Source organism: Castanea sativa, chromosome 5 (genome assembly GCF_040712315.1).
Source record: "Castanea sativa cultivar Marrone di Chiusa Pesio chromosome 5, ASM4071231v1".
In the NCBI taxonomy this organism is placed as follows: domain Eukaryota; kingdom Viridiplantae; phylum Streptophyta; class Magnoliopsida; order Fagales; family Fagaceae; genus Castanea; species Castanea sativa.
In genome coordinates this window covers 42,866,258-42,878,616 of record NC_134017.1, presented here as the reverse complement: position 1 = coordinate 42,878,616, position 12,359 = coordinate 42,866,258, and the positions used below count along the sequence as shown (strand labels likewise).

Below are 12,359 nucleotides of genomic sequence, written 5' to 3'. Positions count from 1 at the left end.
ACCATGATGCTGATGTAATGGGGGTTATTCTATAAGAGTTCGAGTTATAAGAGGGTTACTTGGCTCTATAGTAAAAATTTTATTTTCTTTGCCGATGGTTTTCTTATAAGTTTATTTTTGCACTGACGTAGAAAATACATTTGCTCATGATGAAGACCACAATCTTAAATTGGAAGAAAAGCTTTTGCATAAAGATGCAATTTCTGACCTTCTTGCTGTATGTTTTATCGTTACTTGATTCTTTTTACTTGTGTTTGCAATATATTGTTATATAATTTATCTTTTGATGCTTTATAAAAATCACCATACATTATAAAAATCAAATTCTAACTTTCAAAACAACTAATTATTAACCCAAATCAAATCAAACCATTGGGATAAAGAAAAAGAACTTGTGATGACGAATTAGAATACCAAAATACCTAAATATGCAGAAAATTCTATTCAAATTTATCAAAAAGAGAAACAAATGTGATGTGACAATTAAATCTACAATAACAAAAAGAATTATTAGTGGAAAAAATAAGTCGTTGAAACTATTAAAAACTCGACCAAAAGAGAAACAAAATGAGAGAGAGAGAGAGAGAGAGAGAGAGAGAGAGAGAGAGAGTATTGACCTCTTTTGTCGTGGACAGCTTGGAAGGAATTGAGGAGAGTGGTGGAAATGAAATAATAATAAATTTATATAAAATTTAAGATGGAAGAGGAGTAGTGGAAGTAGATGAAAGGTTGAACAAAGTGAAACTGTAAAATTTAAGAAGATATGAATTTAAAAATCTATAGAGGGAATCAAATAATTTTTTTAAAAAACAACGATTTGAGTAGATGAAAGATTGAATTTAGAAGACAATAGTTGAAGAAGATGAAAAGTTGAATAGAATAAAAAATTGCAAAAAAAAAAAAAAAACATAAAGGATGCTAAAGATGTGGTGGAGAAATAGTTTTGTAAAATTTATTGCAAAACTTCCATTATTTATATAGTATAGATTTGTTTTTTTTTTTTTGGTTTTTAATTTTTTTTGTTTTTGTTTTTGATTTTTCAATGATTTAATTGTTTAGTGATAAACATTTAAATTAAAGTAGATAATATGTAAAGGCAAAGTTATATATAATGTTAAAACCACCAAAGATGAATGCGTAATATCAATAATCTATTTATATATTTTTGTAAGAGAAATTAGAATAAAATATAAATAAAGATTATGTAGTCAATGAAATGACGAATGAGGTAGCGCAATAGGAGCGTAGTAACAATAATGCTACACTTTAGTTTTTGGATATATATAGTTATAAATTTGGGCCTAATACTGACATCACTATTTTACCCACCAATATCAACTTGTCGCATAATATTTGTTGTGAAATTGTGTGGACGTAGCATTACTCCAAAAACAATTCCCCTTCCCCCCCCCCCCCAAAAATTAATCCTTAACTCCTTAAAAAGAAAAAAAAAATATATATATATATATATATAAGGCTTAAATATCAAGAATTAAAATTAGCCAAAATAATAACAAAATAACCCAAGAAAAAATAAAACTGGACCAAACAACAAGTGAACAAATTTTTCAATCAAAAGCCTAATAAAAAAAATCTAATTATTCAAATTTGTAACTTGTTCAACCCATTACATATAAAAAATATTCTAATTTTATTTTTCCTTAAAAAAAGGTACTAAGATAAATATTGTGGAGATAAATTCTTTTTGGCAGTGCCGGCAGTAATGCTCTCTTTAGCTTTGCAAATCACAATAATTTTGCACACCTTAGCAATTTAGCTCATAATTGTTGCAAATATCATTCGTTTATCTCTCTCTCTCTCTCCATTTTTTCTTCTCCATTATTATTTCATACTCTCTTACTTTATTATTCTCATCTCAACATTTTTAATTCTCATTTTATCTCTTATCAACCCTTTTTTTTTCTTTCTAATTGTAAGTGGAAACAAATTGTAATGCTTCATACATTTGGGGTTTTTTTTGTGACGTTGATGTATTTAAGTTATTTATTTATTAGATTTTGGATAAACTATGATTGTTTTTGCACTTACCCCCATAAACTAGAGAATGCACATTACCCCATGAACTAGAGAATGCACATTGTACCGTCTTAAATTATACCCCCTTCTAAACATACCCCATTTAAACTATGAGAATGCACACTTTATCAATTTAAATTATGAATATTTTTACACTTAACCCTACTAAACTACAACTTCTTTTTTTCTTACTTTTAGAATGTATAGTTATTTCCATAAAGTATTATCTATGAGATGAGGTGTAAAGTGTTAAACTAATAATAATTTAAGTGTATATTCTTGCAGTTTAAAAAGGCAAAAGTGTTATGTGAATAATAGTTTAAAAGAGTAAAGTGTGCATTCTTCTAATTTAAAGGATAAATGTAATAGTATAGTTTAAAAGGTTAAAATGTAATTTCCTCTTATTATTTTTATAAAGCAACCAAGACATTCTTTTTAGTCTTTGCATTTCATCAAACATCAACAAATCTGCAGTCAAAATTTAAGTGATCTGATCAAATGAGATTGAGGATTGATTTTCTTAGTTCCACGCAGATGAACAATTCTTTAAAATTAATCGGTATTTTCCCATCATAATGTATTGAAAATTCTTGAACATAAGCTAACTGCTATATTTCCAATTTATGGTCTTTTGCAATGGGTTTCGTACACCTCCCACTTTAAAGTTTGCTTGTAGTTGTATTGGAGCAAGAATTTTGCCTAATACCATTACACTCTTTATTTCTAGATGTACTTCTCAGATGTATGTGATCAGCAGATGGTGTCTTGTCCACGCCTATATCTAATTTTGAACCTCTTTAACTTTTTACAACGAAATCCTAATTCCAAAATTATGAAGGTAACCATGATTTGTCAAACACTGTAGTTAAAATCAGCCCAAAAACAAATCAAAACCCTCTGCTTCAAAATGAGGAAAAAAAAAAAAAAAAAAAAAAATCTAACACATACCCATATTTAACAAGTAAACAAACGTCTTTAATTTGTCTACACTCAACTTCAAATACACATATCACGAAAACAAAGGTCACTGCTCAATAATTTAAATCTGCCCCAATTTATAAAAGATAGTTAATGGTTCAATGGCCTAATCAACGAAATTAGACTAAGGCATTGAATGAGAGACATAATTTCTATTAAGAAAAAAAACTAGGATACACCATTAAGCTTCAAGCTACAAGTCTTTCTAAACTAAAACACACCAAAACAACCATGTAGTCAAAAAGCGCATAATAACACTAAGCACAACCCACTTGTTGTCATATACAAATCTCTCTCTTCCTCTCTCTCTCTCTCCCTCTCTAAGCACGCTCACCCCTGATCCTTCTGGCGAGCTGAATATCCTTGGGCATGATAGTGACTCTCTTAGCGTGAATGGCACAGAGATTGGTGTCCTCAAAGAGTCCCACAAGGTAAGCCTCAGCGGCCTCTTGTAGAGCGGCCACGGCGGAGCTCTGGAATCGGAGATCGGTCTTGAAATCCTGAGCGATTTCACGAACCAATCGCTGGAATGGGAGCTTTCGGATCAGGAGCTCCGTGCTCTTCTGATACTTTCTGATCTCACGGAGAGCAACGGTTCCTGGCCTGAACCTGTGGGGCTTCTTCACTCCTCCGGTGGCCGGAGCGGATTTCCGAGCAGCCTTGGTGGCCAATTGCTTCCTCGGTGCCTTGCCGCCGGTGGATTTGCGAGCGGTTTGCTTTGTACGAGCCATTGCGATTGAAAAACTAGGGTTAGGGTTAGGGTTGCAGAGATTGAAACTAGGAATTAGATTTGGATTTGGATTTCAAATTCTGTGAGAGAAATGGGATTGGAGGGAGAGGATTTATACGAAGAGACTGAAATTTTGGGAGGGAGAGGAGGGCGATCATGGGCCGTTGATTTGTTAAGGGTTATCGACGGCTGTGGCTTGTTATTGGGTTAAGTGCTGTTCGGATCGATGACGTGGCAGAGAGAGAATGAAATTTCAAATTTTTATTTATTTAATAAGGCGGGTTTTCTGGTTTTTGAGAAAGTGTATGGGGGCGGGAAGAGAAGGATCTTGGCCGTTGATTTCTTTGTATCATCGACGGCTGTTGCTTATTTAGAGGGTTTTAATGCGGATCGATGACGTGGCTACGGTGCTTTTTGTTTTGGTGGGCTATATTATAATGACTGGAAGGATAACTTGCTAGCCATGGCCCATGGGCCTATGGCTGTGGATCATGTCAAATATGCCTAGCACAACTGCACATTTGTCGTGGAACTTATTGAAGTACGTAGTTTTCTACATAGTTGTACAAATAAGATTCAAATGGAAATAATTCAATTGATTGCTCCCTAAGTTAAAGTTGTTTGGTTGGAGTGATTTTAGGGAGGATGAAAAAAGAGAGAGAAGAGTGGAGTAAAAATTAGTCTTTTTGAGTTTTTGGTTAAAAAAGAAAATAGTGTGGATTTTCAAGAGGGAGCTTCACATACATATACACCTAGATTACATTAAAATAGAATTTCTATATTACATATAATAAAAATATAAAAAAATAAGGAGGGAAACTGGTGGTGATGGGGCTTGCACAAAAATTTGGTGTGTGATTAGGACAAAAATTTCGTTTTTTCTTTTTCTTTTCTTATGCGTTTTTGTCCTTTTTCTTGTTTGATTTTTGTCGGGATGTTTTTGTGACAAAGGGCCAAAAATGCAAGATTAGCCCAAATCTCTCCTTGGGTTCTTTTGAAATATTTATTTGTGGAGAGTCAAACACAAAATTCCAAATGCATAATGAATAAAAGGCTAATGGTGCTTTAACAAAAGAGAAATCAAAATGCCATAATTGAAATACAAAAAAATGCAGAAAAAGTACACAAGTCCAAAACTTCGACCAACAATCAGCGAGAAAAAGAAATTGAGAGAGGTTGTGAGGAAGAGAGGGAGTTTCCCCTATACCTATAATTCCACCCCTAAACTTTAGAATTGTGAGAATGTTGGCTTGCTGAATGGGCTTTTGCTCTAAAGTTTCTGCTATGTGGGTAAAACGTAGTTGGCTTTGTTTTGAGCTGAAGGGAGAGTTTTATAGCAGCCTTTGGGTGTCCTTAATGACTGGTTTTTAGGCTAAAGATGAGGCTATGGACCTCCCATGTGCTAAATTGATGTTTGGTTCAAATATACTTTAGTTGGGTAAAAGAATTAACTTTCTTTATACATAATTTGGGAAATATTTGACTAAACCCCCGTTGGCTCCTCATTTTTAGTTGTTTCAAACTCTTGGGAAGCTCACCTAGGTGGGGGCTAGCATTTGGAGTTGGCCAATGGGAGCCAATTATTTTTAAAGGGAAAAATGAGTTTGGGTAGAGACCTTGGGCCACAATCAACTAGAGCATAAAAGCTCTTTTGGGGTGAAAATTTCGGGTACAAGACATCCTCCATGAGCTTAAGGTGCTACCAATGTCTCTTACCCATTTGGTAGCACACATGGGTTAGACTCATGCAAAAGGTCTAATAGAAACCGACTCATACCCTTCAAACTACACTTCTTCAATTTCCCCAATATGTTGCATGGGCTTGGGCCATGCTTAAAAGAATAAATAAATTATAATACATGAATTAAGCCCACAAGGAAGTCGAGCTTGGTTGAATCAGGCTTGTACAAAATGTGTCGTGAAAATGGGTATCAACAATTTTCTTTTTAATTCCATTTTTTCCCTATTTCCCTCATTTTTTTTAATGGGGTTGTTTTCCATCATTTGTTTTGGGTACTTAGACTTTTTTTTTTTAATAATGAAGTGCCCATCCATGCACAATTTTTCAATAAAAATATAATTTATTACTTTTTTTTTTATCTAATATGGGTGTTAGAGTAAATTTATACTAATTACATTTTTCTTCCTTCCACTTTTTTATCTCCTAACCAAACCCAAATAAGGGAACCTAAAATATTTTATATTCTCCCACTTTTCCATTCCAACCAAAGACAAACGAACTCCAAATAAAATCCTAAGTCTACAGATTGCTTGACTCCACATAAGTACTACAAATACAATTGAAAGTATGAGCTAATGAAATTAAATTTAAAATTGTTAATACTAATTGTGTTTGGGAGCACCTCTTGCTTGAGTTCCCATCTAAATGAGTGTGAAAAACTATTATGGAGCAGTGGTGGCTCCAGAATTTCTTTTCATGTGGTCATTAAGAAACTTACATCAAACAAAATTTAATAAAAAAAGAACTTAAATATATTGAGTTATCGACAAAAAAAAAAAAAAAAAATTCACACAAATACATGACATTTTACTATTTCCTTCAATAAGTTTTCATATTTTGACCTAAAAGTTTTCATTATCTATTGTCAATGCAGGAGTGTAACCATTTTATTTTGTAAAGTTTGTATACCATTTTGATTTTTTATGCAATTGTCATTATAAATTTGTCAATGTTTTTATAAAAATATTTTAAATTGAATGTCAAAACTCAACCCATGTGCATTGTATTCATTGTAAAGAGTTGCACTCATCCATACATATATAAATAATATCATATATGTCTACCTAACCAATCAAATGTTTGAAAAATTATTAGTTTTACTATTTTTTTAATCACTAACTTTATTTATAACAACATGTTATTATAAAATGATAATAATACACGCATATCCAACAAACCCTTTAATTTTTAATGATGTCTCGTTTGAACGAATTATTAGTAACGCCGCCCCTACTCAAGCCACGAAAAAAATGAACACCACACTAGAAAGGTCTGTACCTTCTGAAAAGTCAGAAATGAGTGCACTTTCTTTAATATTAATGGTATTTATTAGGTTCATCAAAAAAAAAAAATTTTAATGTTATTTATTAGTTCCTGCTTCGAATTGTATTACTAGGACAAGTTCATCAGAAGCTAAGGTAGATGCAAAATTATGGATCTAGTTCACGGTCAGAGAGCAAGTGAGTTGTTTCAAGCTCAGTCTCATTTGTATAAACATATATTTAACTTCATAGGTTCCATGTCACTTAAATGTGCGATTCAGCTTGGGATACCAGACATAATCCAAAATCATGGGAAACATATTACTCTCCCTGAGTTGGTCTCAGCACTTCAGATTCATCCCACAAAAGCTGGTTTTGTGCACCGGCTCATGCGCTTACTTGTGCACTGTGGTTCCGTTGTTACGACAAGAGTTCGTATAAATCAACAAGAAGAAGAAGAAGCATATGATCTCAGACCTTCATCTAGGATCCTCCTAAAAGATAATGTCACCAACTTGTCACCGCTTCTTCTGGCAGTGCTTGACCCAGTTATAGGTACTCCATAGCACTTCTTGGAGAGTTGGTTTCGAGGGGACAAAGTCACACCATTTGAGAGTGCACATGGGATGAGCTTATGGGACTATGCTGATCAAAACCCTGACTTTAATGATCTTTTCAACAAGGCAATGGCCAGTGATTCTGGAATGATGAACTTGGTTGTAAAAGACTGCAGGCCAGTTTTTGAGGGGTTGGATACACTGGTCGATGTTGGGGGTGGCACTGGAACGTGCGCTAGAATCATTTCTGGGGCTTTCCCTCACTTGAAGTGCACTGTTTTAGAGCTTCCACATGTCGTTGCTAATTTGCAAGATAGTTTGAACTTGAACTTTGTTGGAGGTGATATGTTTCAGACTATCCCTTCCGCAGATGCCATTCTACTTAAGGTATGCATTATTTAATCCTTCCACCACCATATCTCAAAATTTGGCTGGTGTCTTTAAGGAGCTTGATCTACATGTCTTTCATGGGCTATATTTTGTTCCTAAAAACATAAATTAATAAATAAATTAAATTTCATAATTTTCAAAATTGTCATTTAAATAATAACATTTCATGGAAATTAGATTTCACCACAAAACAGAAATAAATTAGAAGATATTACCTCGTTGGTGCTTAAAGTGCATCTCATAACATGATAAACAATTTATAGTCAATTCCAAGAATTTTTAGGTGGCAAAGCTAAGACATGGACTAAGTTGCTATTTTGAGACAGTAAGTGTTGTCTACGGATTTATTTGATGTAGTATATAAAAAATTTCTACACGTTATCCCCATGATAGAATATCCCCAGCCACCTTACTATAATTATCCTTATAAGCCTAAATTGTTTTTAAGATAGGAAATTCTCAATAGTACTTTCTTTACCCATAAATAGTTTAAAGGGGATTTTTTTTTTTCAAACATGAAGAGGAAATAACCATGCAAACGTTAAAGAAATTTGTTGATGCTTGTAAAGGTGACTGGATAAAACTATATAATTTTTCCTCTGTTCATTCTTTGTTTTTGTACATCCTTATTTTAGCCGTTCATGGTGGTCTGTATGTATAGAAGCTTGTGGTCAAAAGAGCCTTTAAATTATTTTGATGATAATTAACTATGACCATAAACAGCTAATTTATTTTTCCTATTATTGCAAATCAATTATTGAAACCATTCTAGTAACTAGGGGTGTGCGTCGGTCGAATTGGGTGAGTGGAGGGCAATATTTTTAACCAACCCACCAATGGAAGGTTGGGAAAATTTCAATCTGCCACCAACCAACCAATCTATAAACCTGGTGCATTGATTGAAAATCTTAACAATTACAACTCGGTGGGTTGAAAAATGCAATTAGCAAAATGAAATTATTTCAATTAAATTGGACAATATTCCCCCCCCCCTGTCCATAAAAAAAAAAAAAAAAAGGTGTGGTGGCCCGACCCAAGATGCCTGATGAACTCTGAAGTGAGACTCCCAATTTATTTGTTTAAGGTGGGTGAAAAATTTCCTACAATGGTAAGACCCCTTGAGGCCAAGCTAACAGCCCATGTGATCGATGGAGTTTAAGACCCAACAGAATATTATCCCCCTCTGTGTATCTTCCCTCAATCCTCAGGCTGTGTATTTCCCCGCACGAGTGAGATAGTGAGTTTTAGCTTATTATGTGAGTGCAAGGGAGGTATTGGGTGTATTTGGGTTTTAGGAGTTGTATTTATTAGGTTTATGAGCTAGTTCATGTTTGTTTGGGCTTTGATTTATGTTTATGACATAGATCAAATGTCCATGGAATTTCTAGATAAACTCTACAATCAAAGTCATGTAAAAGGGGCACATAATTCAATAATTTTGTATGTTAATACTTATTATTGGCCCTAACCTAAATTTAGTTATTTTATTTTAATGTATTTTATATGGGTAATTTGGATTCTTAGCTAAATCATAGAAAATTGTGGTGTATTTTTGTAATTTTTATTTTTAGAGAAGTCTGTTAGAAACCCTAAAAGGTTCTAATAAATATGTTCTTTTCTAGATTTGTTTCATCATACTGAAATAAAATACGTCTATGAAAATTTCTCAAATTTCTAATGAATTACAAGCTCAATTCCTTAAATTCTCAAGGGCTTTGTTAAACTAGAACGATATCGAGCCTTATTGAGTTTCTATTCTTTCTTAGTTTATGTATATGAGGTTTGTGTAAGTGTTATTCATAAGAGTCTATGAGTTTGATTCACGGACTTTAGTTGTCTTTCCCACGTGTATACACATGTAATTGGTCAAACCATGTTAAACAAGGGGGGGGGGGGGGTGTTACATGCCAGCCACGAAACCCCTTACTTGGCCAAATTATATATATCTTAATGCTACTTTCACAATAATTCTGCAATAAAAGTTAATTGGCAAGTTATAATTGATTTTTATCTAGACACACAACTAACATCACTTTTTTTTTATATACATTTTTTGGCTAATACATCACTTTTTTTCCTACCTTTAACAACTTGCCACATAGATTTTGTTGTAAAATTTTTGTGAAAGTGAGCTGTCAATAGTACTACTTTAAAAATATTTAATTTTATAAGAAAGAAAAATATGTTTCAAATTTTTGCTTCTTCATTTATAAAAAATTAAATATATAAAAAAATCTCTCTTGGACTCTGGCATACTTTGCCATTGACAACAAAATGAAGTTGTTTTTACTTGCACTTTTCCTCTTCATCAACAAAAAATTACACTACTGTTCAACCAATAGATCTGTATTTGTGATTTTTTTCTCGTTCTCTCTATCTCTCTTTCTCCCTTCTATGTTTTCTTAGTTTTTCTCTCTGTTTGATAAATACTCTATAGATTTTCAAGTCTAAAAAGTCATTTTGTGCTTGCTCCAATTCCAAGAGAGTGATCATGTGTATAATTAAAAAGTCATACACTTCAAAAGTATAAACTTGTATCAATTATTATTTTTTCTTATTTTCACAATTAGTCTTAGACTTTTAGTCCTACTACTAGACGTGTTACTATTCTTCTTTATTATATATATTTTTTATTTAATTGAGATTTACTTATAAACATAATAAGCTATTATTAATTTCACATAAAAATATATGATTACTTATTTAATTATATTTGTTTATGCATGCAATAGTAGTTATCTTACTGATATTTAAACTATTAATAACTTTTTTAGACTATTGTACAATATAATGGTATTGTATACTATTTTGTATTTGGAATACTATTTTATATTATTGTATATAATATTTTATATTATTGTATATATATGAAAGTTGTATATACAAGAAAAAAAATTAATCATTTTATTTTTTACTAGTTCCCCTTTGACAAATTCTTAGCTTCGCTACTACCAACCCCCCTAGAAAACAAATTACGGAGCTGTCACTAATGTTAAGTAATATTGTCTTGTGTGGATTCTTTTTCTTGTTCATATAAATGTGCTCTCAGGTTATGCACAAATTGATAGTCAATTTCAAACTTTAGGTGAAGTGCATATGCTTTTTTCAATACAATGAGGAAGGGCACAATTTTAGAGAATGATTATACTCTTGGTTGTGTTATTTATGGTTAACCTAAATAAATTAGGTCATGTTTTCACACGAAAATGACTAATTGCAGTTGGTTTTACACGCTTTGAGTGATGAAGAATGCATGAAGGTACTGAAAAAAATGCCAAGAAGCTATTTCAAATGAAGGAAAGGAGGGAAAGGTGATCATCATAGACATAGTGATTGACGAGGAGAGAGATGAGCATGAAATTACGAGCACAAAACTCTTTTTTGACATGTTGATGATGGTTGTGGTACTGGAAGAGAGAGACACGAGAAGGAATGGGAAAAACTCTTCTTGGAGGCAGGTTTCAATCACTACAAGATAAAACCCTTATTTGGTTTAAGGTCCCTTATTGAGGTTTATCCTTAGCAGCAATGATGTGCCATAATAAGATTTTTATGATCATTGAATAAATCATGTACTGTAAGCCTGAATGCCATATGGATTAGTGTCAGCCAGGGAATGGAAGTTGTGTCAATCTTGAAATTGCGTAGTCTTAAAACTTTCTTCAATAACGAAACCTATGAAATTTGTGTAAAGAAGAGTACTGTAGTCAATTCTTATGTGTTGGACAACCCTACCCATGCCCATGACAAAAATTGTCCTATCTAATTATGGCAACAGTAATGGGCCAACTCTCCATGGCGAAAATACATATAAGACCAAGCAGCTTGACCGAGATGTACAAGAAGCTTTGAAATAGATCTACATTAAAAGTTGTTTTAGATTTAGCGTTAGTTTGGATAGCGTTTCTATCTTGTGTTTGGCGTTTGGCTGAAAAAATGTGGGTTCTACAACACTGTTCACAGATATACGAAAGTCATTCAAACACAAATTTCAATATAAATTTAGATCTCACAGTACTATTTACACAGTTAAAAATTATTTTACTACAGTATTTTCAGTTTTCAGCAAATAAACGGTATTCAAACACACCCTAGTGTCATTTTTTATCCCAAAAAAGAAGGTTTAGTGTCATTTGTATAAACACATCTTTAGCTAAATTTGCAAATTAGTTAGGCAAGCTTGATGTAAGACAATAAGTCATATAAACAATCACAAAAAAATTGGTGAAATATATGTAACTTGGTATTAAGGGTTGTAAAACTCTCAAATTGCTATTTTACAACCTCAAAACGTAAAAATATTTTTTCTTTTTTTTATCATGGTGTGTAAGCCCAAAACTTTTTACAACCATACTATAGTGAATTCTTACTTATATGAATTATAGCAAGTTGTTATAAATTATTTATTATAAAATATTGTCTCTCTCCTATTTCTTCTTTCTCATATGCTCTCTCTTCTCTCTCTGTCTCCTTTTGACTCCTCCCTTTCTATCTCATCCCTCTACGGTAGGTTTGGGTTTCTCGAGTCTTAGATAGCAAAACTTTTTTATTTAGTAGAAAACTAAAATTAGAGGATAGTAGAAAATTATGTTTGTATAAATTTACTTTCATGCACTTATGACATGATATTTTTTATCTAGTTTGTAAGAAAAAAAACTAAACAT

General features: G+C 32.6%; 1 protein-coding gene and 1 pseudogene across 1 annotated transcript; one reads left to right on the top strand and one right to left on the bottom strand.

Annotated features, from left to right (window-relative positions):
- Positions 1 to 3,147: 3,147 nt before the first annotated feature.
- LOC142637214 (histone H3.2) lies at positions 3,148 to 3,846 on the bottom strand. The gene has a single exon (XM_075811497.1). The coding sequence runs from the start codon at positions 3,744 to 3,746 to the stop codon at positions 3,336 to 3,338; it is 411 nt and encodes a 136-aa protein (XP_075667612.1). The 5' UTR covers positions 3,747 to 3,846; the 3' UTR covers positions 3,148 to 3,335.
- Positions 3,847 to 6,918: 3,072 nt separating this feature from the next.
- On the top strand, positions 6,919 to 11,218 carry LOC142633525 (trans-resveratrol di-O-methyltransferase-like; annotated as a pseudogene).
- Positions 11,219 to 12,359: the final 1,141 nt, after the last annotated feature.